At 54.2% G+C, this 27,030-nt stretch overlaps 10 protein-coding genes across 10 annotated transcripts; 7 read left to right on the top strand and 3 right to left on the bottom strand.

The window, feature by feature from the left end:
* Nucleotides 1-695: 695 nt before the first annotated feature.
* On the top strand, nt 696-5,853 carry CORC01_08283 (uncharacterized protein; the record flags this gene model as incomplete). The annotated part of the gene is made up of 6 exons (XM_022619916.1): nt 696-908; nt 984-3,131; nt 3,188-3,526; nt 3,589-4,588; nt 4,646-5,067; nt 5,122-5,853. The coding sequence occupies 6 exons, from the start codon at nt 696-698 to the stop codon at nt 5,851-5,853; spliced, it is 4,854 nt and encodes a 1,617-aa protein (XP_022473520.1).
* Nucleotides 5,854-7,625: 1,772 nt separating this feature from the next.
* Nucleotides 7,626-8,372, top strand: CORC01_08284 (ubiquitin-conjugating enzyme; the record flags this gene model as incomplete). The annotated part of the gene is made up of 2 exons (XM_022619917.1): nt 7,626-7,775; nt 7,833-8,372. 2 exons carry the CDS (start codon nt 7,626-7,628, stop codon nt 8,370-8,372), a joined length of 690 nt encoding a protein of 229 aa, XP_022473521.1.
* Nucleotides 8,373-9,805: 1,433 nt separating this feature from the next.
* Nucleotides 9,806-12,855, top strand: CORC01_08285 (ubiquitin interaction domain-containing protein; the record flags this gene model as incomplete). The annotated part of the gene is made up of 7 exons (XM_022619918.1): nt 9,806-9,904; nt 9,976-10,032; nt 10,082-10,157; nt 10,217-10,348; nt 10,433-11,752; nt 11,806-12,062; nt 12,121-12,855. 7 exons carry the CDS (start codon nt 9,806-9,808, stop codon nt 12,853-12,855), a joined length of 2,676 nt encoding a protein of 891 aa, XP_022473522.1.
* Nucleotides 12,856-14,120: 1,265 nt separating this feature from the next.
* CORC01_08286 (psi1) lies at nt 14,121-15,445 on the top strand (the record flags this gene model as incomplete). The annotated part of the gene is made up of 3 exons (XM_022619919.1): nt 14,121-14,200; nt 14,350-15,088; nt 15,152-15,445. The coding sequence occupies 3 exons, from the start codon at nt 14,121-14,123 to the stop codon at nt 15,443-15,445; spliced, it is 1,113 nt and encodes a 370-aa protein (XP_022473523.1).
* A 2,028-nt stretch (nt 15,446-17,473) lies between these two features.
* CORC01_08287 (haloacid dehalogenase-like hydrolase) lies at nt 17,474-18,283 on the top strand (the record flags this gene model as incomplete). The annotated part of the gene is made up of 2 exons (XM_022619920.1): nt 17,474-17,482; nt 17,555-18,283. The coding sequence occupies 2 exons, from the start codon at nt 17,474-17,476 to the stop codon at nt 18,281-18,283; spliced, it is 738 nt and encodes a 245-aa protein (XP_022473524.1).
* A 240-nt stretch (nt 18,284-18,523) lies between these two features.
* On the bottom strand, nt 18,524-20,159 carry CORC01_08288 (initiator tRNA phosphoribosyl transferase; the record flags this gene model as incomplete). Its single annotated transcript, XM_022619921.1, has 3 exons — nt 18,524-19,608; nt 19,659-19,693; nt 19,810-20,159. The coding sequence occupies 3 exons, from the start codon at nt 20,157-20,159 to the stop codon at nt 18,524-18,526; spliced, it is 1,470 nt and encodes a 489-aa protein (XP_022473525.1).
* A 470-nt stretch (nt 20,160-20,629) lies between these two features.
* CORC01_08289 (uncharacterized protein) lies at nt 20,630-21,433 on the top strand (the record flags this gene model as incomplete). Its single annotated transcript, XM_022619922.1, has 2 exons — nt 20,630-20,925; nt 21,298-21,433. 2 exons carry the CDS (start codon nt 20,630-20,632, stop codon nt 21,431-21,433), a joined length of 432 nt encoding a protein of 143 aa, XP_022473526.1.
* A 968-nt stretch (nt 21,434-22,401) lies between these two features.
* Nucleotides 22,402-22,680, bottom strand: CORC01_08290 (uncharacterized protein; the record flags this gene model as incomplete). The annotated part of the gene is made up of 1 exon (XM_022619923.1): nt 22,402-22,680. A coding segment is annotated over one exon (279 nt), but the record flags the coding sequence as incomplete, so codon positions are not given.
* A 397-nt stretch (nt 22,681-23,077) lies between these two features.
* On the top strand, nt 23,078-24,118 carry CORC01_08291 (uncharacterized protein; the record flags this gene model as incomplete). Its single annotated transcript, XM_022619924.1, has 3 exons — nt 23,078-23,242; nt 23,311-23,531; nt 23,596-24,118. 3 exons carry the CDS (start codon nt 23,078-23,080, stop codon nt 24,116-24,118), a joined length of 909 nt encoding a protein of 302 aa, XP_022473528.1.
* A 537-nt stretch (nt 24,119-24,655) lies between these two features.
* On the bottom strand, nt 24,656-25,458 carry CORC01_08292 (ribosome biogenesis protein Nop16; the record flags this gene model as incomplete). The annotated part of the gene is made up of 2 exons (XM_022619925.1): nt 24,656-25,229; nt 25,343-25,458. The coding sequence occupies 2 exons, from the start codon at nt 25,456-25,458 to the stop codon at nt 24,656-24,658; spliced, it is 690 nt and encodes a 229-aa protein (XP_022473529.1).
* Nucleotides 25,459-27,030: the final 1,572 nt, after the last annotated feature.

A 27,030-nucleotide genomic window follows, 5' to 3' on the forward strand; every position in this document is an offset into this window, starting at 1 on the left:
GTTACTTGTGGGCTTCTTATCGATGGAGGAAGTTCGTCGTGCCAGTGGATGTGTGCGCGCGGATCGATGGTGTTTGAGGTTGCGCGGAGTCCGTTTGGCGAGGTCGCATCACATGCGCTCGTGTCCTGGCGGGTCAGGTATTAATTAGTTTGCAGTTTTTGGTGATCTGACCGCGGCGAACAGATGTGGTTCTCAGTTGTTTACTTTCTTACCGCATACGGACGGCGCGTCCGTGGTTCGGCCGCTGGACCCACACAGTGCTGAAAGACGGTTCGTGTACTGCACGCCGCTGTCGCCTACCCCTCGTCTCAGGCTTCTCCAGAGCTTTAGGCGTCTTGGCCCACTGGAAAAAGGCACTAAGACGGCGGGCGTCATCATTGAGGGGCAGTCATCGCCCCAAAGCCACCCCCACTTCCAGGTTGGTAGCTGTAAAGCAGGCACCCAGCTGGAGGTGAAGGTGCCGCCCGTACTGTGACAGCGCACCAGGCCGCCAGCGGTCGATGGTCGCGGTGCAGCGCCTTCATCGGCTAGACCTGCGCTTGTCTTTCCGTCCTCTTTTCTCTTAGCTCTTCTCCATCCATATCTTCCTATATTTGAATACCACATTGCTCAACTCACCATCATGGCTTTCCCGTAACGGATTGTCACGGCTCGCGCTGTGGTGATTCGTCAAGCCTTTTCTCGTCGTCCTCGATATGGCGTGGAAATCATCCGGGGTGTGGAAAAAGCCCGTCGACATACCGCAGAAAAACGAAGATGACTCAAGCTTCCCGGGACTCAAACCAAAGCGTCCCGAGGCTGCCCCCAAATTGGAATATGAAGAACTTCAGCAGAACGAGCTCATCGCCCTCGAAGCCATTTATGGAGAGGATTTCGTGAGGCATGCAGAGACGCCGGGTGCTTGGAAGGTAATGATAGAGTCGTTCCCTTCTCAGCATGAAAAGGCTTCGTTGAAGAGGAGGCGATGCTGACGCACAAAATAGAAATCAGACCCTTCGTTTGATGTTCGCATCAGGGCTTCCTCAGATGAAGACTTTGCCATTACTCTGGGCGTGGTGATGACTGCTACATACCCCAGAAGTCCACCGCTACTTACACTGAAGAACACTGGCGACCTGCGTGAGGTCACCCTGTTCAAGCTTCAGAAGTACCTCGAGACAGAGCCCAAGATCTTCGCCACCGAGGAGCAAGAGATGGTGGACCGTATCGTAGAGGGACTCAGAGACATTCTCGAAGACGCAGCCCAGGCAAAGGCCAAGGGACTCGAGTTGCCTTCGCTAGAAGAGGAGAGAGCGGCTCACGAGGCCTCGTTGGCCAAGCTAGCTGAGGAACAGAAACAGGCAGAGGAGCGCAAGAAGGAAGAGGAGAGCAAGGAGGAGGAGAGGGTCCTCGGTGGCTTGTTGCAGGTTGAGTTGAAGCGTCAGAAAGAGAAAGCCAAGGAGACCCGAAAAAAGAATCGCCCCAACGGACTACCATCTCTCAACGCAATGGACGGCGCCAACTGGCCCGAAAGTGGCCGCATAATCTTTGACAGACCTTGCCAGACGACTGACAAGACTGGAAATGCCATTTCCTTCCAGGCTGTCTTTGGAAAGTCCGAGATTGCCAAAGGACCCCTATCAACCGTCTTCTCCGTCTGGCCTCTCGTCGGCAGCGGACAAGAGTGCCCCAACTTGGCACTCAAAGAAACTGTTCTCCGTCCCGCTTCAAAGGACCCTTCGCTATTCAAGAAGCAAATCCAGTCACTCGAAGGTCAGCTGGAAGCGCTCAAGCAAGTGCGTCATCGAAACTTGCTCGAGGTCTTGGACTTCAAGGTAGAGCGCGAGAAGAACAATGCCGAGAAGGCATCGGCCAGCCTCTGGACTGTCAATGTTCTCACGCCCAGCGCTGAAAAGGGATCGTTGGCTGAATTACTCGACTTGGCTGGCCAGCTGGATACCAGCAAGGTGCGTGCCTGGACACGGGATCTCTTAGATGCTCTCAACTTCTTGCACAACAAGTCCCTGGTCCATCAGGACATTCATGCAGGGAACGTGCTACTCTTCCGGGAACAGACGGGAGAAGTCGTGCCGAAGCTGTCAGACGCGGGCTACCAGAGGGAGTTGCATAACATCTCATCCAAGGGACAGGCGCCAATTGGTTTGAGTTCTGCAAAGTCTGCATATTGGCTGCCGCCAGAGACTGCCGCTTTGTCGAAGCAGCACTATACACAAAAGACGGACATGTGGGACTTTGGTATCGTTTTTCTTCAAATGATATTTGGACTTGACGTGCCTCAAAAATACCATTCACCCTCTGCTGTCTCCGACTCCATGTCTCTATCGCGGCCTTTGCAGGAGTTGGTAACCAGATTCTTCAAACCGGACCCCAAGAAACGACCGCGTGCATTTGAACTCGGCTCCAGCGAGTTCCTCGCCACCGACGCTCCTGTGATAGTCGAGGATAACGCTTCAATCGCGTCGAACTATCTTTCCGTAAATGCACTGTCTCCAATACCTCCGAGATTGAGACGCGAGTCGACGAATAGAACTCTCACTTCGTCGAGATATCGTGAGGACTTTGATGAGGAGGGCCGTCTTGGTAAAGGCGGATTCGGCGAGGTGGTCAAAGCCCGGAAGAAGCTTGACGGGCAGATTTATGCCATCAAGAAGATCAGCCAAAGATCCCAAGCAAGTTTGACAGAAATTCTGAAAGAAGTCCGTTTACTATCCCAGCTCAGTCACCCAGCTGTGGTGCGCTACTATAACACCTGGGTGGAGGAGATGCCTGATCAGTCTGACACGGAGGGTGACACCTCCACGGAAGATCTGAACACGGAAGACTCTCGCGACACGATATCACAGGACCCGGCAATCCATTTTGCAACCAGCACCGGCGGCTTGGACTTCATGTCGTCGAGCGGCTACCCCCAAGTAGAATTCGGCTACGACGATTCGGACGCTGAAGATGAATCCGAAGAAGACGAAGAAGATTACGAGGAAGGCTCCGAAGATGAAAGCGACTCAGGTGACGACGATAGTAGCGAGGTTATTGGAAACGGTCCAAGGAGCAAGGAAATTCAACGAAAAATCAGGCCTCAACGGTCTTTCAGAACTGTCCTGTATATTTCCATGGAGTACTGCGAAAAGAGGGTAAGTATCTACCGCGCAAACTACGCCGTCTGCACTGGGGAGACTGACAACAGTAGACATTACGCGATCTGATTACTCGGAAACTTTACCAAAACGCAGCGGAAATTTGGCGTCTTTTCCGCCAGGTACTTGAGGGTCTGGCCCACATACATGGCCTGAGTATCGTCCATCGAGACCTAAAGCCTGAAAATGTCTTCATTGCTCACAGCAGTGATGGAACGGACAATGTCAAGATTGGAGACTTCGGGTTGGCCACAAGCGGCCAGTTTGCGGTTGACAGGGCTCTTCCCAATGCCATGGAGTCGGACGATATTACCAGAAGTATCGGGACCACGTCGTACGCTGCGCCAGAAGTGCGCTCCGGATCTAGCGGAATGTATAGCTCTAAAGTGGACGTAAGTATCCTGCGCAAATCATTATGTGGTGTGTTCATTGTCATGGCGCTGACACTGTCCAGATGTACTCTTTGGGTATCATTTTCTTCGAGATGTGTTATCCGCCGATGTTGGGCATGCAAAGAGCAGAAGTCCTTGAGAAGCTCCGTCGACCCAGTCCCGAACTTCCCATGGATTTTAAGCCTGCTGAGAAGATACAGACGGATATTGTCCTGTCTCTAATCACTCACAATCCGAAAGAACGACCATCAAGTGCAGAGTTGCTGCAAAGTGGAAAGCTTCCCGTACAAATGGAAAGCGAGACCATCAGACGAACACTGGCTGGTCTAGCAGACCCCAGCTCGCCGTACTACAAGAAGATGCTTTCCACACTCTTCTCCCGACCCCTGGAGCAAGCCAAAGATTACGCTTGGGACATGCATGAGACGAGCCCCAGCCAGGCAGACTTGCTCAACCAAAGTATCGTCAAGGAAACACTGATTTCCATCTTTCGCCGACATGGAGCTTTGGAGTGTCAGCGCACATGCCTTTACCCACGTTCTTCCCACTATGCCGAGAACGTCATGAGGCTCCTAGACTCGAATGGCACCGTCCTGCAGCTCCCGTTCGATCTCACGATGGGCCACGCAAGAATGCTTGCCAAGGCCAGCGGGACTCCAGGTGTCCAGCGCACATTCACTTTTGGAAACATTTTTCGCGATAAAGGAGACACTGGGCAACCCTATATGCTGGGCGAAGTTGACTTTGACATTGTCACGACCAACACCCTTGACTTGGCCCTGAAAGAAGCCGAGGTCCTCAAAGTACTCGACGAAATTATTGGGACATTCCCGTCACTGTCTTCGAGCCAGATGTGTTTCCATCTAGGACATTCCGACTTGTTGCAGCTGATCTTCGACTATTGTCGCGTCGAACATGGCTCTCGCAGAGCTGTGGCAGACGTGCTCAGCAAACTCAATATCCACCACTGGTCATGGCAGAAGATCAGAGCCCAGCTAAGGTCTCCTCTGGTTGGTCTTTCGGCAACCAGTGTTGATGAGCTACAGCGATTCGACTTCCGAGGTATGTCGGCGCCTGCTTCATTTTATCCTCTTGATTCAAAAAGTTAATGGGTTTCAGATACACCGTCCAAGGCCTTCTCCAAGCTCAAGACGCTCTTCGAAGGTACTGATATGTACCAGCGAGCTTCCTCGACCCTGGCGCATCTAAGAGAGGTCTCAGAGTATGCCAAACGACTCGGCGTTACGAGCAAGATATATGTCATGCCACTGAACAGTCTGAAAGAGAGCTTCTATACCGGCGGAACTCTATTCTCTTGCCTCTATGACAAGAAGATGAAGGATGTCTTTGCCGCGGGTGGCCGATACGACGGCCTCATTAGGGAGAACCGTCCCAGGATTGGCAGCCATTACGAAGAGCGCCACGCCGTTGGTTTCAATCTGTCGTGGGAGAAGCTTTCAAGGACCCCAAAGAGCAGCGGGAAAGCGTTTCTCAAGAAGTCAGAAGAAGAAGGTCACAACATGTTCACCAGCACCAAGAGAGTATGTCATCGGTTTTCCTCACTTTTTGGTTTAGTTGCTCACGATATTTCACAGTGTGATGCCCTCGTGGCCAGCTTTGACGCCGCCGTCCTGCGCTCTACGGGAATAGAAATCCTGCAGACGTTGTGGTCGCACAATGTCAGCGCTGAGCTTGCGAGAGATGCGCGGTCTCCGGAAGACTTGCTCTCCCGCAATCGTGACGAGGGCTACTCCTGGGTCATCATCATCAAGCAAGATGCCATTCTAAAGGTAAAGACGATGGACAAGAAGGACACGCCGGACGTCGACATACCCATGGCGCAGCTGCTCTCGTGGCTGCGAGCCGAGATCCGGGAGCGCGACTCAAAGGAGTACAAGGCCGCGGTCAAGTCGAGAGGCGGCGGGCAGCAGGCCGAGACCAACGTGACAATTGAGACGCACCAGGAGCAAGACGTGCGCGTGCTGGTCGCGGGGACGAGGAGCAAGAAGTTCAATCGCAGGACGGTCGTGGAGCAGGCGCAGGTGAGCGCTGCCAGCCTGGTCCGGTCGTTCCTCGACGGGCCGATCCTGGCCATTGAGACGACGGATCAGGTGATGGACATCATCCGGGACACGTGCCTGTCGGACGGGGAGAGCTGGCGCAGGGTCGAGCACAGCGTCACGACGGCAGAGAAGAAGTATGTACGGGAGATACACGACATGTTGCTGAATTGGAAGTGGGCGTGGGAGAAAAAGAGCGGCAGCCGGCACTCGTTTCTGTATAACTTCCGGACTGGGAATTGTGTCTACTATGATCTGGGAGCGTAGTAGATGCGCCGGCACCTGGGGTGAGCTGTGGCGGGCGGCCCTAAAAAGCATATAAATATAGAAAACAAATCCATCACTTGGAAAAAAAAAATTCGTTTTGAAGGCTTCAGTTTGGCTCGAGTCTGATTAATGAAGTGTCCATTGGCGTGTGGTGGTGAGGCTCGAGACAGACCAACCCAACCGGCAGAAGCAGGGGTCCGATGCTACGGCGGTGACTTGTGTGACGTGGGTTCTGCAAGTTTGCATGGCTGAGTCGGGACGATCGGACCATGAGCTTTGAGTTTATCTGGGGTCAACTTGGTTACTGTGACGCCTTTTTGCTAGGGGATACGTGCTGGGTCGTTATGCGAGGACAAAGACTCCCGGTCAGATACCGAAACAGATATTTTGGGGTTGGTACTTGACCAGCTGGTTCTGGAGGGAGTTGATTACCAATCTGTACCCACGAATACCTTGATGGCAGATGACAGAGGGTGGATATCTTGATGGGCTTCTCAAGCATCTATATTCGTAGCTCATATGGATGTCCCTAGTCACCTCGGGCAGCCCCTGGGAGACAATAGATGCCCTCGAAGGTATCAGGATACCAAGGTATAAGTGCTGTCTGTGCCTATGTGGGTGACTGGCTGAGATGCACAGACAACAAAGAGAAACCTGGCAGTGCCTGTGAGGTGCATGGCGAGTCCGGACCAGTCAAGAGCCCTCCCTGAGCCAGCCCCTTTACAGAGAGTGTTCCCTTTGGCTGTGGGTTGAAGATTGGAGGGGCGGTGGTCGAGTAAGCACATACAAAGATGACACAGCAATCATGCTAGCAGAGCAGAACAAGAGATTTTGGTGAAAGCCTGTTGGGGGCAGTGTCTCTGGCTGAGGTGCTTGACTGAAGCCTGCATGGGTGATGTGACCGAGGTGGGTTTCTGCGCAAAGTCTCCAGCTGCCCTGCCCTGCCCAAGGACCAGACAAGGGGACAGAGGCAAAGGCAACCGACGGCAGACAAGGAGCAGGGCCAAGGACGGGACAGCAAGGACAGGTGCCGGCCTGGAGCTGGCCACGGATCCGAGACACTGCGTGACCTCCCTGATGTCCCTAGTTGGTCTAGCCATCTTGGGTGCCTCTTGGTCCCATGGTGCCTCAATTTGACCTGACCCAACTTGTCCAGGCAGTTTCCGGTCTACGGCACGTAACCTTGATAAATCGCGAAGGGGCACCTCGGCGACTTTGCCTCCTTCCACCTGCTATACCTTACCCTGATCAGCCCTTTTTGACTTTGGCTGGCTGATTTCCTTGAATAGGGACAATCTCTTTTGCATCGCGACTTCCTTCAATTTCGTTCTTGGCCTTCTCAAAGCACAAAGTCTCTCTGGACCCAACCTAACCTCACCGCCAAAACACTACCACTCTCACACTCTCACAGGTCTTCCCACTGCGGCCCCTCCCTTTATCTTATCGCCTGCCGCCCACTCCGAGTCAGTTCGGTGCTTTATCGAGTCATCCCCTTTCGCCCCTCCATCCCGCCTCATCGTCGCTTCCTCTCCCCGGTCACACGCCTCTTGTGAGAACTTGCAGTGCGCCTTCCTCACTGCCCACCCACAAGAGTGCCCTTTTCTATCACTGCTGTGTGTGTGCACAATTGCATACTCCCGTCACATACCACATCTTCTTTGCGACACATCGATCCCAACGCTCCAACTTCATTCCAATACCCTGCGACGCTGTGCTTTCCTACCTGCTGTACCTACCGCCACCTCACCCACTGTTACAAATACTCCGACACCATGGCGCAGAAGCGGTTGATGAGCGAGCTGCAGACCCTGCAGAAGGAGAAATGGGTTCACATTGACGTCGACGAGAGAAATGTCATGTGCTGGAAGATTGGCCTCATGGTTGTCAACCCTGACAGTGCCTTCAATGGAGGCTATTTGAAGGTTTGCTTGATCTCTCCCAGCACGCAATGAAAGCATAATGCTCACTGCATATTCTAGGCTGAGATGACTTTCCCTCGCGACTACCCGTACCAGCCGCCCACTTTCCGTTTCCTCAACAAGAACATCTACCACCCGAACATCTACACCGATGGCAAGCTCTGCATCTCCATCCTCCATACCCCCGGCGAAGACGAGCAGTCTGGTGAGCAGGCCTGTGAGCGTTGGTCTCCCCTCCAAGGCGTTGAGTCGGTCTTGCGCTCTGTCCTGCTCCTTCTGGACGACCCCGAGATCAACTCTCCTGCCAATGTGGATGCCAGCGTTCTGTATCGCGATCAGCGTCCTGAATACCAGAAGAGAGCGCAAGAGACGGTCGAGAAGTCCAAGAAAGACATGCCTCCGGGTGTGACTTTCCCCACGACGGCTGACCTAGAGCCTGTGCCTCAAAAGACAATGGATGACGACGCCTTCTGGAATGAGACGGACGATGAGGGTGACTTCGACTTGGGCGGCAGCGACAGCGATTTTGACATGGATGAGTATAACGAGGACGATGAAGACGAGGACGCGGACGCGGACGCGGACGACGATAAGCCTTGAATCCGACCTCGGACATGGGACTCGACTCAGCATACTACTACTGCTCCAACTTGAACCTGCGACACCAACAGCAAACACCCTTCGGCAGGCACTCTGAACTTGGCAGCGGCAGCGGCGTTTGCGGTGGACCGGTTTTCCATTTCTTCCATCTTCTCCATCTCTCTTTCTACACGCATAATGATGCATAGCGACGGCCCCGGGCGTTTTACCGGCTGTCGGCACAGCCTACTTAAGGCTAACACGGCGTATTGTTTTTACGGGTCTGGCATCATTGGATCTCTGAGGAGGGCTTCTGGGAAGGCCTTCCACATAGGGATAAGGGAATTCATAATTGGCTCTGTAATAACAGAGAATCAGCGGGGGCGGAATTCGATAGTTTGGCGGCTGCTTGGCAAAACTAGCAGCCAGGACGACGCACGAGATACCGCATATAGACCAACCAATGACTTCATAACTGAAAAATTGCAGAATGTGCCACTCCAAGGTAATCTAGCACGGCTCGATTGTCTGAGAAAACACATGCGGCTGCTGACCGGAATGATCAAACTTGTTTTGACGTTCTCGGTCAACCTGTCGTACCTACTGGTAGTTGGTAGATACTGTCCAGTTGCCGGCCCATTGGTGCAACATTAGGTTGCTGGCGAGGATTGGGCTGGCAGTGACCATTAACGTGCACGCCGTTCCCTATCCTTCAGCTCCCTAAAGAGTCTAAAGTGTAAACTTGCCCGTCTAACACCATCAACATCCACAAGGGTTATTAAATCTATGACTCTTCCACTACCTTACTCGTTAGGAAGAAAGATCTAATAATGATAATCTTTATTATGACCACCTTAATCAAATGATAGAAATGTCTATACACCCTTCGATACTACCTTGGTAATCAGTTGTGGCCTCCCGGGGAGCCTTTGACGGTAAAGAGTTCTGGTAACGGCAGATAGTGGGGAATGCAAGTGTCTTAACAGCGACGCTTAGACGCACTGTCCACGTCAAAGTAGCCGGCAGGGCAGCTCATGGGGCCTTCCCAGCACGGGTCTACGTACTCGGTTGCTGCTTCCACTTACCTTGCCAAATCCAACGTGAGGTGTCCTGACAAGATCTGACGACAAGACGAACGGGGTGAGATCGAAACTGCGCCGGCACTGCTTCCCTCTGTTGCTAAGAGCTCCGTTCCGACCTTCTTCCACACCCGTACGGATAGCAGCACGCTTAGGCCGGTCGAGTCTCGCAGCACGCCGGGTCCATCCCGTTTGACATCATCCTTCCGAGTCTCTTCCATTCTCTGGCTTAGCTATATGCGCCAGGCCACCCGCGACTCGAGTCCGTCTTTCTCGATAGCCATGCGCAACCCTCGATCCTTCCACCACCATCGCTTCTAATCGACCCATTCAAAACGATTCGATTCGGCAACGACTGAGGGGTGGCTCTACAACATGGCGCCCGATCCAACGGCAGAGGATGTTGACAACTTTCTCGAGTTCTCGGGACTGGACCCCGCGAGAGACCGCAACATCGTGATCACAGCACTCAAGGTGAGAAAGCTGCGGCGGGAGGACACGCGCGAAGTCTATCCTGCCGACAGAATGGCTGATGTGTAACATAGAGCAACAGCAATCGGGATGAGCTTGCGTCAGAGGTCTTGATAGATGGAGTCGATGTGGTCTGTAATGCCTGGTCAAAGAGCTCATTGTTGTAGCTAACGAGCCTAGTTTCGGAGAAAGTACACTTGGGATGACACAGCGTTTGGGGCGGGTCGCGAAGGAGAGCCGAATCACACTGGGATAGGTGCGTTGACTGTACACTCCAGCAGCTAGAGACATCGTGTTGCTGACTCTGCCGCTCAGCTTTCAACATCGAAGCGCCCGACAATGCCGTCATACAAGGCGTTATCCCTCCGCCCGACAACGGCTTCTACGGGCCTTCCGCAGGCGCGCCCTCACGACCACCATCGAGAACAAATAATCGATCGCCGCTTGGTAGGATGATTGACTGGACGACCGGGGACCATTCCGGTACTGCCTTCCCTGTTGTATGGGGCTTTGGCTAACCATGGACATTAGGAGCCCCTAGTACCGCTGCGCAAGAAGAGGATGATTACAACCGGGCTATTCGTGACTCCCAACGGGACGCAGACTACGTACCTCAGGAAGCCGGCGTCACGGGCGGCGGCGCCAACGCCCCGCATTTTGGACCTGCCAACCGGTCTGACTATGATCAGAACAGTTGGGCCATGGTGACAACCGCAACGAGCTCTTACCAGACGACAGTCGACGACGATCCCGCACCTTCTGCGAGAAAGCGAGAGGAAGACGCTCCGGCGTTCCTGGTCCAGAGAACCACGGCACGCACGTCGAAGCACCATCTAGATTCTGTGTTAACTATTCTGCATGAGATTCCCCTTGCACGCAATATCCTACTGCAGGGTGGCGAACAAGCCGCCAGTTATGGCCACAACAGCGAATGGTGGAAAGGTCAACCGATCTATGCTCCTCACGTCCTTGCCGCCATGAGCCAAGGCGAGCTTCTGTGGGCCGAAGACACGAAACCAGACTTTCATGAGGAGATTCATCGCCTGATGGCCTTTCTAGATCTGACCGAGAGAAGCTACGGGTCTATCGATTCCATGGCCGATCTGGTTCCCAAAACCACCTTCGCAACAGAGAGACAGTTCTTTGACACACTCGTAGAAAAGACTGATGCCGATGTCATCAAACCCCTGACGCACTTGGCATGCCCCATGTCTACGGGCACACTGGAAAAGACTCAAGATCCACAAAGATTTGCATTCTTGAATTTCGAGTTGACGAAAAGCCAGTATGAAAAGACGACGACTCTGTACGAGGCGTGGAACTGGATTGTGTGGCACGACGTCATGACGTGGCTGGAGCTCAATGCAGATACCGGAATGGTTGTTCTCGATGACATGGGCGAGGTCATGACGGTCGTTATTGACGGCGATGGCACACCCGAGAAACTCGACATTCCCGAAGTGTGGTATCCTGAGCGCTATCTCGAGAGTCGAAAAGAAGAGGCAAAGATCTGCCAAGAACACCTTGCTTGGGTGCATAGGATGCTCTACGAAGCAGAGTCCAAAGAGTTCGAGCTTACCAAGTGGATTGATCCGAAGACGGACAAGGTTCACAACAAGGAGGAAATGCTTGAAAAGACGATCAAAGAGTACGAGAGCCACGTGCGCTACTTGGATGGCCTGGGGCGGTTTAGAGAGCTGCGAAAGTCGGATGACGATGAGCAAGGCAATATCCGTTTGGAAGATGTGCCGTGCGTCTTGTCTGAAGCTGAAGAAGAACTGTTCAAAAGCTCGCAAAAGGTGCTCCAGAGATGCAAGTGGCAGCTTGCTCAAGTCAAGGAGAAACAGCAGAGTATGTCGAGCCACCTATTTCCCATGTTTGCCAATGATTAATCCGGGAAGCAGAACTCAAGTGGGAACGTGAGAGGCTTGAGGAAAGGAAGCAATACCTCAATGCTCTACTCACAGACCCTGACAAGCCAGGCTTGAGGAAGCCCTTCACCGGCAAGAAGTACCTCTTGAGGGGAATAGCAACACAGCAGAACGTGACATATGTCTGCAGGCGAGCCGAGCCGACACTCATAGACATTGACGAGACACCGACTTCGGTAGATCAGTGGTGGCGCTTGTCGTATAGTGCCAAGCAATATGCAAAGGCCGAGGTAAGCAAAGTTGCAACGTGATTCTATCTGACTTGGTTCGGGCGCTGACTTGCAACAGAAATACACTTTCCAGCAAGTGGTGGATGCAATCTACTTTGAGACCAAGAACCCGTTGCTCGTGTATGCTACAGAAGATGCAATCAACACACCTGTGGCACCTCTTTCCGACGCCCTTTTACGTTTCGCCAAGGCTGAGAACAAGATTTTCAGGCAGGAACTGAACCAGGAAACTACGGACGAAGTGTCGAACCTGAGAAACACGAATATGTCACCAATTTCGCCGTCCAAGAGGAAATATCGGTCGGGCAGCGTCGACTCCATGGCAACTAATCGAGCTTCGTTGGGGAACAGCGATACAAACTCCCGCGCCGGGGATTTCGAGATTGAAACGGATCCCTTTGGCGACGGAGACGGCACCATGGACACGGAGATGACCGATCTGGCAGCAAGACAAGGTAACACAGAGACGCAAGACCAGAGCCTAGTCCAGGTCATGTACTCTAGTGAGACGCAAGACAAGGCACGAGGTTACGGCACCAAATCGACCGGCATTGGCCAGGACCCACGGCTATCGGCCAATGCTCCGACCGACGACGTTACTGAGATTAGTCGCACAGTGACACCAGACCTTGAAGAGCCGGCCAAGGGACCCGAGATGCAGGAACGGAGCGGAAGCGGGGCCGGATCGCCATTCATGGCTAGACACTCGATTTACGGAACGGCACACGACCCAAGAGATGAGCAAAAGACGATAAAAATGATGGACATGGAAATTCCCGACGAGCATCAGTAGCATGCAGTTTAGAGAGCATCACAGGAGGCATTTTGGTACAAGACTCGCAAAGGCATAGCGATGCAGACAAGTCTGAGAGGCATGCAATGCAGCAAGCAGCAGCATGTGCTCCTCGACTGCTCTCCAGCTCAGCGCAACACGGCATTGCCATGTATATGATGACGATATATGCCGTAAGCGATGAAATATCAATTATTTGATACCCCATTATCTTGGTTTGTTTGATTCTAGTGCCTACACGAAGTTGACGAGCGTGGAGGCCTGTCATATGTTACGGATAACTGCGTAGAAGCTTCTCGAAGCTTCTTATTCAAGTAGGAGAGATTGAGTGGCATTGCAGGGATGGGGTGTCTTGTTTCGGCGCTCGAGCCACGGCATGAGCCTGACTCCGCCATTCCCGCACGGCAAGAGACCCCGCCATTTTCGTCATTGTCGATTTGGGCGGCGCGGTTTGCAAGTGCTTCCCTGCTATCCGACGAGCTCTCTGATTGCCGATACTCGCCTGGAATGAAGATGACATTGATTGAATCTCCGGGGACCATTTACCGCATGCTTCCATACTACATAGGTAGAGGTAAATATATTTGGATCAGACACCAGTCAGACTAAACTCTTGGTTAGACGGGCCCCAGCCAGCCTTCTGTGCTCTTCCATCGAGGCAGCTCGGGTGAGATCACCCGATTCGACGCCCCGCCAGGTTTTTGGGTCGCAAAGTCGCTCGGGGACGGTGGTCAAGGCTCCCCTCCCCTTCCACCCCCTGCCCTGTCCTGGGCCCCTCTGAGACTGAGAGACGAGCACCGAACCTTCCACAACCGCGCCCTGTTTCTTCCATTGAAGACGGCCGGGGGGCCGTTTCTACCACTAGACGCTCTGGGCTCCCCTCGGTGACCCAGTCTTTCTTGGCTTTACCCTGCGCTGTAAGGACCCGCCTTACGTAGTGTACTATTTATTAGCTGCCTTCTTTTTCTTGTGGCTACTGCATATATACATATCATGCACCCAAGCACCCAAACGGCTGGCCGCATCATCCAACCATTCTATTCAATTCCTCTTTTTAAAAACTCCCAACTCTTTCTTTGCTTTTCACACACGCACGTCGATCGACTGCAAGCAAAACACTTTCAAGGGTTCAGACTTAACACCCAAAGTGACACACGACTCTACAGTATCAGCGATCAAAACTCATATTCGCGGCGATATCCACACCACTCATCCGTGTACTTGACTGATCGACTATACACGACAATCCCCGACAGTTTCGAACAATGGTGAAAGAAACCAAGCTGTACGATCAACTAGGCGTCAAACCCACGGCGACGCAAGATGAAATCAAAAAGGGTTATCGGTAAGTCGCAATAGCTTTCAATGATTTTTTTTACTCTCTCTGCCCCTCCCTGGTCTTCACCCGTCGTTGCCCAACGGCGTGGCCCAATCGCCCTTGATCTCCACACACGACCTTTGAGACCCAACTTGCTAACCACCTCACGTGTGCAGGAAATCCGCACTAAAGTTCCACCCTGACAAGAATAAGGATAATCCAGACGCCGCCGAAAAGTTCAAGGAGTGTTCCCAGGCATACGAGATCCTCTCCGATCCCGAAAAGCGCAAGACGTATGACGACTATGGTCTCGAGTTCCTGCTCCGCGGCGGCGGCGCCCCTCCACCGGATGCCGGTGGCGCAAACCCCTTCGCCGAGGGTGGCATGCCCGGTGGATTCGACTTTGGAGGAGGGGGCATGCCCGCCGGCGGCGGCGCACGTACATTCCGCTTCAGCACCGGAGGAGGCAACAGCGGATTCAACTTTAGCCCGGCGGACGACGTGTTTGCCAGGTTCATGCGCTCTGGTGCCGGTGGTATGGGCGGTGGTGGTATGGACGACTTTTCCGACATTTTCTCAACGTTTGGCGGTGCCGGTGGCCCACACGGCGGTCGATCACAGCGAATGCGCAGCAGCGGGTTCGGTGACTCGCCGCGGGCGAGGGAGGCAACGCCCGAGGTCACGACGGTGGAAAGACCTCTCCCGCTCACCTTGGAGGAGCTGTTCCGTGGCGTGACGAAAAAAATGAAGATTAAGCGCAAGACATTTGACGACACGGGCAAGAGGACGACGACCGACACTGTTCTCGAGGTGCCCATCAAACCGGGCCTGAAGAAGGGCAGCAAGATCAAGTTCAAGGGCGTCGGCGACCAGGAAGAGGGTGGCCAGCAGGACCTTCACTTCATTTTGGAAGAGGTAAGACCACATCCCATCCCATGCAATACTCAAGAGGCATCGCGATACTAACAAGCATTATAGAAAGCCCACCCGCTGTTTGTGCGCGAAGACAACGATCTGGTTCACACCGTCGAGTTGGACTTGAAGGAGGCTCTCACGGGCTGGAAGCGGACGGTGACGACAATCGACGGCAAGCAGTTGAACCTCGACAAGAACGGCCCCACACAACCCGGCAGCTCCGATCGGTACCCCAGCCTCGGCATGCCCATCTCGAAGAAGCCCGGAACGAGGGGTGACTTTGTCATCAAGTATAACGTCAAGTTCCCCACGAGCTTAACGCCGGCTCAGAAGCAGAAGTTGAAGGAGATTTTGTGAAGTGTTTTGTAGCAAATGAGTAATGGTGGTCTTGGCGTAGTAACGACACCAAGACGATAGCGTTTGACCGCAAACAAGACGATCTTTGGGTTCTGGGCTGGATGCTCATCATGAATAGGAGTTTAGGGCGCGTTTGGTGGTTTTTTTCCCCCTTTTCCTTTTGCCGAAAGGCTGCTGGGTTGGCCTATTGTTCCCTTTGAGCATTGAGCATATCATGAGCAGGCAACACAGAATGAGTATTGTTATGAGGTGATGCCTGCGCAGAAGTACTTAGATACGAAATAATTCAAGTTTGAGACTTTTTGATACGACCGTACTTGAGCCACCATGACATTTGTGATTGAGAAGTGACCACATGGAGGTAGTTTTTCTAGTTGCAGAGCCACGATAACTACCAACACAGGTGATGGGAATTCAACTTTTGGTAGATCTATTAAGAGGGGCATGAGGCATATGAAACTGTACAAACAACACGCCCGGATCAGCCCATTAAACATTGCATTGACTCGAAACTTGTGATCAGATGGTGCTTTTCATGAAGTGGTGGTTCACAACCTGGCTTCGCTGACGACACTGGACGACTTGTCGGGCATCTCGGGACCGACGTCAGCCTCATCTCAGATTATTTGCTCTCTCCCCCTCCCTAAGCTCGGGAGAAGAAGGGTCTCGGCACTACGGCTGACGGGCCGTCGAGTTTGAATGGGTGCAATGTAAGTTTGGATGGTGTGTACTCTGTGACATCCACGTTCCTTTCGCAAAGACCGAGCGAGCTTTCTCCTTGCGGGGTGGGGTGGGGTGGTGCTGCCTCACAAATGATGATGTGTATGGATTATGTGAGAGCAGAAAAGACTGTGGATTTTTTCGTCCTTGCTTTATCCTAGGTGCATGGATGCTGCGAGGAAAGCGTGACGAATGGGCTGAGGTCGTCTAGCATCCTTCTTCTTCAAAGGTTGGATTTGGCTGCGTAAAAGGAACGGAACGGGGCGGCGCGGTGGGAGAGAGGGGGAAAAGATCGGAAAATTATGGCGGTTCAGATTAGCAGGTTGGGATGCGCCCGTATGTAGCCTTATTTCTTTTTCCACCTCAAACGCTTAGTCGGAAGTTCTTCTCAGGTTTTGCTCGGCAGAACTCTGGTTCGAGCTGGCGGGTTCGGGATGATGAAGCGCGGGTGCGGGGTCAGTTTCGGGGGATTAGTACGTTGCGATGAGTCTAATCTTCTCTACTAAAATTATCATCAACTTATCATGATCAAGAAATTAAGAGTTATCTAGTAGGTGGGAAGTCTGTGGCGCACCCAGCCTGGTTTGGCGGTCCGGCTCCCAGGTCGCCGTCGTTCCTTCACGAGCTTGAGTAGGCGGCCTTGTTGTATTCGACCCCGCGGTAATGACGACACTGCACATGCGGGAAATGGCAGCACCCAGTGGACGGCGGGATGGGGCGCCCGTGGGTATGGAGGGGGAGGGGTAAAAACGTTGGTGGGGCCCCTCATTCTAGGTACCAAAATACCTTGAGCACACCAGCCCAGGCCCGGAGCGTCGATGGAGAGGGAGGCCGGAACGGCAAACAAAGTGTTTTCGGGGGCTGCAAGGGCCATTTTCCCGGCAGAGCTGGCCCAGGTTCTGTGATGGCTGTCATTCCCATTGGACTCGTCGGGACGACGAAAACGAACAGCCGACTTGGAGGAAGAAAGTGGGTGGGGGGTGAGGCAAATAGACGGGAAGCAAGAAGGACCAATGTCATCCAATTCCCTTTTCGGTTTCCTAGGAGATAGATGGTATCTTGTTCTATTTCACTCATAAGCTTACTTCTTCTCCCCCTCTCTCCATTGCATGGTTCTCCGGCTCCTGAAGCAAAACTCGCCCTCAATTCAATCTAGGTTTCTTTGTCAATTGGTCTCGGACAATAAGCTTCCCCTCCAGGTAGCTCAATCTTTCCCGTCTCAACCCAGCTCATCGACCCCGCTCTTCACGATACAGCTCTCCACCCACCTCCGGAACAGCATCCGATTCTTTGTAGATAACCGCCAACATGCCTCAGGTAAGCTCTCATGATACTACAATTCCCAGCCGACGAGTACTACGGGTGTGACTGACACGAGACGCCGCCTAGATCACCACCCTCCTGTTCGACTGCGACAACACCCTCGTTCTCTCCGAGGAGCTCGCCTTTGAGGCCTGCGCTGACCTCATCAATGAGATCTGCGAGGCGCGCAACATTACGCAGCGCTTCACCGGCGAGTCCCTCATCAAGGAGTTTGTCGGCCAAAACTTCCGCGGCATGCTCCTCGGCCTCGCAAAGTCCCACGGCTTCGAGCTGCAAGCCGACGAGCTCGAGACCTACGTGACCCGCGAGGAGGACGCCGTCATCGCCAAGCTCAAAGCCGCACTCAAACCCTGCCCCGGCGTCGACGACCAGCTCGAGGCCCTCCAAAAGGGCGGCAAGCACACCTTGTCCGTCGTCTCCTCGTCCGCCAAGCGCCGCGTCTGGGCGTCCGTCGTGAAAGTAGGCCAGGAAAAGTATTTCGCCGAGGACGTCGTCTTCAGCGCCGCCACGTCGCTGCCAAAACCCACCAGCAAGCCCGACCCGGCCATCTACCTGCACGCCATGAAGACGCTCGGCAAGAAGCCCGAGGAGTGCGTCGCCATCGAGGACTCCAAGAGCGGTACCCTCAGCGGTACACGCGCGGGTATCAAGGTCATCGGCTATGTCGGCCCCTACGCCGCTGACAGGCAAGACGAGATGGAAAAGGTGCTGCGCGACGCCGGCGCCGTGGTCGTCATGAAGGACTGGAGCGAGTTCCCCGACAGCCTGGCCAAGATTGAGAGCGGGAGCGCCTGACTAGCCGGGGTTCCTATCCCGTCGCCTTCTCTGTGAAGTGAGCTGCGGCGATATAGAGGAATGATGCCTCGATCCCCCTTCCCACCCCTTTCTTTATTATCTTCTCCCCAATTTTACAATGTTCATATCGTTAGCTTTAAACCGGTAGCATTTCGGTTCTCGCGGGCGCTCATCAAGGTCGCTCAGGGAGAGGCCAAATCCAAGTAGACTCGAGACTACCTAGTAAAGAGAGAATTTTTTTCATCTTCGGTGGTCCATGAGAAAGCTGTTCACGCTCTGCAAAGTAGCCCTATTCGCATTGGCTTCCGGGAAGGCCGTCATGATGGTCCCGAGTTTCACCCGGATCATGTCCTTGTTGAAGAACGTAGTAGAGTCCGCCACCCGATACTTGCCGTCCTGGTCGAAGCACCAGCAATAGATGGCCAACGCGGCGCCGATGGATAGATCCTTGCCCGTCTCGCAGGCCACGAGGACGCTGCCTCTGCCCTCCTCTGCGCCGTCGGCGTCCACGTCCGCGCCCGCAGCCCGACGTGAGTCGAGATAACGCGAGACAAAGGCGCAAATGTCTGGCAGCGCCTGTCTGAGGTTACGACTGGCGACCTTGTGCTTCCCGAGGCCGACTTGCATGTACGTCGGGGATTTTACCCACGAGTCCCGCGGCGTGACGTCTTGCGTGAGTGCGACTCGGCATTCACCACCCGCCGCCGCCGCCGCCGCGAACGCAGCACCGCCTTCGTCGTCGTCATCGGCCAGGGGTAGCGGACAGACCAAGATCCGCGGCGCTACTTCCTTTGGCTGTACACCCCTTGGAGCATTGCGCTTGTCCTCCGCGACGAGGCTTACGACCAGCTCGGGGAGGTCGGCCTCGGGGCAACGGAGCAGGGCCGTGACATTTTCCCAAAATACCTCGGCCGTCAGGCCCAGGGCCCAGTTCTCCGTGTCGTCGCCCGCGCCCTGGATGTAGCCTGCCTCGCTCATCTCCGTGCCGGCGACGCGGCGCGAGGAGGTGCAGCAGATGATGGGGTGGTACTCCTCAAAGACCACGTTCACGTTGTGGGCAGACGAAGCAGACGACAGCTGCGTCTCCTGGGTCACCCAAAAGGGCCGCAGGGGTTTGGAGACGTGCGCGCGGAGGGCTGCCAGGTCGAGGTTGAGGGCCTTTAGGGAGGCTAGGAAGGATGGGAGGAGAGCGGTGATCTGGGCGTGCTCCGAGGCGGAGACGACGTTGGGCGGGGTGAAGAGCCGGGCTTCGAGGTCGGGGAAGAGGGCCATGTTGAAGACGGTGCACCAGATGGGGATGGTTTTGCTTAGGGCGTCTGGCATTCCTGGGGTTGTGTGTCAGTGTTGGTTCTCATGTGTACTCAATGAACCTTACTCTTGCCCCTACGGGTTGAATCTACGATGATGCAGCTGGGGCCTCGGTCAGCTCTGCTCTTATAAAGCCGGTATATACATGAAACTCTGCCCACGCCAGATTCCTATACCAAAACAATGCGAGATTTCACCACAAATTCACTTCAACTCACCCATCATGCTTCCCAACGAGCTCAAGGAGATGCAGATTCAACCTCCGCGTACTAAATTTCCACGCATTGGTGTGCCCGTCGGTGCTCTTAAAGTAAGCGCTCGCCCTCTTATCCCCCGGGCGGATATACCAGCTGCCGCAGCGCTCGTTGGCCACGAGGGGCCGGCCGCCATAGCTCGCGACGACATCCTTTACAAACTCAGCATCCTGCGTGATGGAGCGTAGCCTGTTGGCGATGGAGAGATTGGAGCGCTTGAGGTCCGTAAGGATGTGGGAGAAGTTGTGGTTGGCGGTCGTGGGGAAGATGAGGTCCGAGAGGGCGGGCGCGCCTGCTGGCGTTGTTTGCGCCATGACGTTTTTGAAGGGGTAGGGGATCTCGACTTGAGCTACCTTATCCAAGGTGAGATCGAGTGAGGTTGGAGGGGTTGCCAAAGATTGGGTCTGTCAAGGGCTCGAAATGAGGCACGTCTCAGTCGTGAAATTTCAATGTGGAAGACCCTCATTTCTACACTGTGCACAGTGCCAAGATTTTGCCTTTGAACCGTGTTATCTCACACTGTACGAGTGCGAAGCGATTTATTTCATCGCATCTCATTTGGACAACACCGGTTCTAATATTGTGAGTTCATGGTTCATAGATGATAGCACTCATTGCAGGACCCTTTACTGGATATGTGATGAGTTGGAGCCAAGGGCTGAATGAGATTTGAAGGGATCAGAGACATCGGAGACATTATCGAGACATTGAACGAGGCTTCGTGTCCGTGCTGAATTCCAGTTGTATTCAGCCGCAAGCTAGGGATGGAGGACTGGCCGCTGGCATGCAAGATTCACCCAGACTTCGTCCCAAGATTCAGAGTTCTGTGCTGCTGCCGCTGCAGCCGCCGCCACATGGCTCTCTCGGGCCGGTCGTGAGTCGGAAACGCCGACGAGGGAAGACGGAGAAGATGGAAGATGCCCCGGAATGGAAAGACAACTCCCCCGCCTTTTGCACGTCGGGAAGAGGCCTCAACCTGCGCCGGCATATGGATATTGGCGACATGCAAGCCAGAGTGGCTATGTCGGGTACAGCCAAGATGGCGACGCAACTCTCGCTCGCTCGCTCGCTTCCTCACAGGTGAGATGCTTTCTTGCTCTGTCCTGCGGCCGTGGATGGAGGGGACCCTTCTTTACATGAGTAACATCGGGCGACAAAGACTTACGCCACTGTGTCCACACTCCGCCAGGGACTCTATTTCCTGACGCAAGGGCATCTGAGTACCCAAAGTGCCCTCTTCCCGCTCTGGCGATCAGACCAACGGCCCTTATTAATATGGGAGACAAAAGGCAGAGAGAAAGATGTACCTCGATGGAGATGCCCTCAAGGTTCCCCGTTTGTCAGATCAAGGTCATGGTCTGCGGAAATGGACCGCATTCGCATGGAGGGTGAGGCTCTGGGGCACTCTCGTCTCTGATCTCGTACGAGAGACAACAATTGCCCTGTGACCAGGCAACGCAAGGCCGATTGGACCTTGTGCGTCGCAATCCTGGCGGAGGGAGGAGGGGAACGCTCGCTGGGCGGCTCAGCCGCTGTGCGCGTGGACCATACGGAATGCGGCGGCAGCGGGCTCGTGTTAGCTTCTTGAGTTTCCTGGGTTCTCTACAGATAGACAGAACTGGAGGTGCCGGACGTCGGTCAGTCTGGCAGTGTTCATGGTTAGTATCGCGCGCATTCTTTTGGCGGCTCCATCCTGCTGACAGCTTCCGGGTCCGTTCGCAAAAACCACACTCTCCAGGCGGTCCTCTGCCGTGGGTCACAATCCAGAAACAGGGGCCCGTCATCGTCCTGCAGGTTGTCATCATTGATGGTCGTCGTCTGTCCTTTCCCCCCCTTGCCTCCGCGCATCACCCCAGACAACCAGGACAATTTTAGCATGCAGCAGCAGCAGCAAAGCAACAGCGAAGCAACGTCCAATCCGACGTCGAGAGCAATTAGGGCTCGCTGGCTTCGGTATGAGAAACAACGGCGCGTCAGCCATTGGCTTGCGCCGGTCGACGGTTGAGAATACGAAAGGCAGACACACCATTGACTTAGTGCGTGGCTACCCTCTCTGTACCTTGAGTAATCACTATCCATGTAGTACACGTCCCTTTGGTCCCATGCGGCGACACCAAGTGCCATAGGGCGAAGAGAACAAAAGGTTAAAAAAAAGAGCCGGTTCGAACTATTCGCTCGGGAGGCGTGGCGTGCAGGGATCTATTGCTCAGCTGCCAGCGCTTGAGGGACGATAATTCGCTGCCTGGGATGCAGTGGCGCAGTGGTAAACCCAGCGGTTGAGTGGCTTGGTTCAACCCAAGTCCGCAGTCTGTCTGCGTATGCCTTGCGGGATGGACAGCTCATCCCGTCCCAATTCCCATCTCAACCTGGGTGGAATCCGTCCGTCCCAAGGACCGTCCTTGGGCCGTGAGCCATGAGTTCGCATTGGCGTCGTTCGGGAAGGGAAACTCAGTCATCCCGCCCCATTGCGCGTTGAGGTTCAGCAACATCGGGGCTGCAAAATGGCCGTAGAGGGGATCCTGGGCAAATATGACAACGATTATAGACCCTGATATCTTATCCGTACCTCGAGGTAAAGAGGTAGGTAGGTAGGGGCAGGGCAGAAAAGATGACGACGGAAGCTTCAGGCGCGGCTTGGACCCACTGTTCTGCCGGGCGTCCACTCCCCTGCCACTGTAAGAGGGAACGAGTCGTTGCCCACTGAATCCACGTCTCGTCACTGCCGCAATTCGAGGTCAGCCGGGGCTGTTTCGTTTTAAAGACAAGAAAAAGGCAGACGCGTCCCCAAAAGCCTCTTTGATCCTGCTCCCCGTCTTCTACCTTGACTGCTTCCCAATCTCACCATTCCTTCACCCTCTCCTCATATTCACATTTGCCTACAGCTTAGGCACTTTGTAGTGGTTTTTGAGCAGTAGCAGCACAGCACTGGCACTCGTTCCCACAACCCGAACAACCTAAGTGAACAAGCTACATCATTTCAGAGGGTTCCCTTATCGATTGGCCCCCAAAACTCTCCGTCCACTCGTCTCCGGTCCTGGGTTGTCTCGCCAAACCCCGTTGCCGAGCCGGATTGAGTTTGATCTTTATTTAGAAGGGGAAAAAAGGCCAGGGGAGCAACAGTCGCATAGGTGACAACCTCCTCCCATCCCACCTCCCCCTTTCGATCTCCAACGTAGGGAAAGCCTGCTAGATCATCCAAAAAACCGCCATCCTCGACGACTCGACGACAAACATGCTTGGAAATCTAGATTTCGACCCGGAATACGTCCCCGGCGTCAAGCTCGGCCTGCACATCTTCCAGTTCATCCTGTCCTTCGCCATCTGGGCATTGGAAATCGCCGTCTTTAGAGCTGACAATGCCAAAATCGTCGGCAACAATGGGTGGACTTTCGGAGTGGTAAGGCATCCTGACGGGGAAACTGTGCTAATCCGGCGGTATCCAAATTGCTGACAGTGGCATCGCAGTGCTTTCTTTCGCTACCGGCGTGGATTTACCTGATTATGGCGCCGCGGTGGCCGAGGACGAGAAAGTTGGCCAACCCCTACGCCATGGCCATCGTAGACGCCTGCTTCACCATCATCTGGCTCTCTGCTTTCGCAAGTCAGGCGGCCTACAACACGGCGAACGATTGCGGTGACGGCTGCAAACTCAGCAAGGCCATTGTCGGCTTGGGCGTTTTCGTATGGTAAGTCATCAAGATTACATTTCACAGCTTCCCTCTAGCGATGATGCTAACAGCAGTCGGACAGCCTTCTCTTCGGCGCCAGCACTTTTGTCAGTCTGTACACCCTCAAGTACTATCAGTTCCACGGCAAGCTCCCTGGCTACGACAAGGAGAAGCTCAGCGGCGACAACATCGACCCCGACAAGGCCGCCTTCTCCATGGCGCCCCACGACGAGGAGGCCTATGCCCCCGTCCAGATGGACGACCACGACGACAACACTACACTCTACGGCGGCAACGCCACCGGCAACCACGGGTACGCCAACGACAGCTATAACAGCCGCTACGGTGCCGGCAGCTCTGCCTACGGCGCCGAGGACGATGACCCGAACCGCTACGGATCCCTCCCCTCTCGCCAGAACGGCGCCATGTTCGACAGCGAGACCGAGTACCACTCTCAAACCCATCCCCAGAGGCCCACGTCCACCAGCCCCGCGGCGGCAGTACAACCGTACACCACCCCCGAGCCGTACGGCGCAGCGCCCGCCTATGATGACGACCGGCCTGCGCAGTTCCCTTCCGCGCCCTACGATCGCACGATGCACTAAGACGAATATTCCCATTCTTTCAGCGGGGCGATGTGTTCCAGTATGATGGGTTGTGATGGCAGGGCTACAGTCCGAGCAAAACCGGCCAGGTTTTGGTTTGATGAGGGACTGTGCTGTCCAGTGTTCACATAGATGGCTTGAGATTTTATTTCCGGATAACGGGGTGTTGTCGGCGTCCTATTTGTATAAAGGTTATCGCAAAGATACCAGGCATGAAGCTCTCTCTAGGTAGACATCAAATTTGATGACATGACGATCAAAAGTCTGAAAAAACAGCAAATTGCGTCAGAACAGCAACTTGCGTCTATTGTGAACATGCGGAATAATTTTTTGTTTATGCCAAAGTTTTATCTGAAAACGCCATAACTCCTCAAGAGGAAACGCGACAGTGTTCCTCTATAGCCAGGCTCTCCCATCCCACCAACATGCATCGTGAGTGAACCCCTTTTGTGAACTTTTCTCTTGGCCTCTCTGCAAATGCCCCCTGGTCTCCCCTTCCTTCCTCACTTTCTTCTTCTCCACTCTCCTCACATCAAATTAAGCCTTGCCAGTCAACCTCTTCACCCTGCGAGCAATATCCCCCCGCGTCTGCTGCATGGGGTTCAACCTCCGGTCCCGCGCCATGGCCTCGTAATCATCGCCGTGCTTCGCGACCAGCCTCTCGAGCCATTCCCTCTCCTGCTGGCTCATGTGCCTCGGCTTCTTGACCTCGGGCAGCGCGGCCTCCTTTTCGAGAAGGCGAATCACCTCGGGCCTGCTCTCGTCGTCGATACCGCCCCATTCCTCGGTTTCGTTGTCGTCGTTGTCTTCGCCGTCGCTCTCGAGGGCATTCAAGGGATCGTTGAGGGGGTTACTGCGCTTGCTGCTGCTGTTGTAGTGGATCTTGATGATTTTGCCGTTCTCGTCGCGCTCGACGCGGGCTTCTTCAAAGACGGCTTCTTCGGTGGTGGCGATGGCAAAGGGGTCGCGCTGGGCGGCGGCCTTGGTGCTGCCGTTGCCTCTGGACTGTTCGAGCTGGGAGAGGGTCTTTTCGGTGCCGCCTGTCGCTGCTTTGAGGCGGGCTGTGAGGCCGAGGCGGCGGTAGTTTTGCGTCAGGGTCTCCTTCTTATTCCTAGAAGACGATGCAGGTTAGATATAGCTGGTTGAATTCGTCGGAGAAAGGTACTATGGAATGAAGCCAGTCGGAGTGGAGGGTGTAACGAGATATTGTGTGTTTCCGCGTACCAGTTCTTTGCGATGATGTCGTTGCCCAGAGGGTTGAGGAGCTTCTTGGGCCTGTTTGGCATCTTGACCTTGGCGCGGCCGGAGCGGCGCTTCTTCTTTTGGAGGACGGAACCCATTGTTGCGATTGTATTTTTCTTGCGGGAAAAGGGAGGTGGGGATCAAAAACTATCGGATTGGTGAAGTGAATCCAGAAGGTGAACAAGGTGCAATGGCAGAGACAGAGAGGCGCACGCAGTCGCTGGAGGCGCTCGAGTGCCGCTCTCGAATTTTTTGTAATCTTATCTTATCGCGGAGGGGCCGCTTGGCTCATCTTGGGTTAGTGTGGCTCGTGTGGTAAATGTACACCGAGCCCACCTTGACCTGACCGAGAGAGCACCTAGTATCCCAACACGGTCCACTCGTAGTAAGGTCCTGAGGAATCGACGCCGTACTCCCCCTCCAAGTGTCAATGGCTTGCAGATGCACGTGGAAGTAGGGTCACATTATCCTCGACCTCGTGGCGGGAATTCTTGTGCATTTCAGTATTGTCCGTGAAGCTGAGCCGGGTCTGGGTCCCGCTCGGCCCCACTCTCGCCGTCGCCGCCGTCGAAGTAAGTCCGGAAACCCGATCCCCATGGGTTGGTTGGGTACGGTGGCAGCGAAGTAGATGCCCTCCCGGCAGTTCAAACAGGCGATTCTAAGTTAGGGACGAAGGAGTGTGTCCGATTCTAGGTACGATATCCAGCAGATGCCGCGTGAGCAAAAGGACATGGGACTTTTGGTCAGTTGTCGCTTGCAGGTGCGGGCGGTCGATGATTCTAAGGTTGATAGAATCAAAATTGGTATGGCCTGGTCAAAGGCCGTCTTGAGATTGGCAAAAGACTACTTTAATATTGTCTATACGTTCAAAAATGGAGCACCGCGGGATGGCCGTGCCCACGGTCTCATCCTTCTTTCCAAGGAACTCTCGACCTGTGTGGCCACAGTAGCTATAAGCAAGAGTGTGTAGGTCATAATTTCTAGGCGAGGACAGGTGCGATTTGAACAGCCGTCGTCCGTTACCAGCGCCGCTACAAAAGTCGAGTGTTTGTGAGTTATAGAGAAATTTACATACAGCGCGGTGTGTGATACGGCCCGCAAATAGCTCTTTCCAAAGATACGCATGTGTTGGGCAGAGTCCTAGAGGGATTTTGATGCGTGGAGATCAGAACAGTTTTCGCTACTCGGCTGTGCTACAATTTTTCAAGATTGGCAGTGATCACCAACCTCACTTCCCCCTGCGAAGTATCGTCCCATCTTCCCTGGGTCGCGTCAGTAAGCCTGGACTTGTGTGAGATGGCAACAGTCAAAGTGAGCCACGCAAGAGAGCAACCAGAGGGTCATGGTACGGCTATCCCTAGAACAGCCTCTTGGGTTTTGGCTTCTGGTTTGTCGCTGTTAGGGAGGATTTGGCCCTCTAAGCAGGTTTCGAGAGCCGAGTGGGTAGCCTCGGCCAAGTATTACGGCGATGACACCAGCCATGATGGCTAGTACTGACTTGAGCCCTCGGCCAGCTTGCTGAAGAGATGAAGGTGGACCGAAAGAAGCGACCAGACTTCATGGACGTCGCTGAATTGTAGGGTGAAAATGATCAGAGGATCATGCTACCAATGGACGGGAGCAAGACTCCTTCACACGTCAGTCGAGACAAGAGATATTGCGTGTAGAAG

This window comes from Colletotrichum orchidophilum (assembly GCF_001831195.1).
Source record: "Colletotrichum orchidophilum strain IMI 309357 chromosome Unknown Scaffold_70.1, whole genome shotgun sequence".
In the NCBI taxonomy this organism is placed as follows: domain Eukaryota; kingdom Fungi; phylum Ascomycota; class Sordariomycetes; order Glomerellales; family Glomerellaceae; genus Colletotrichum; species Colletotrichum orchidophilum.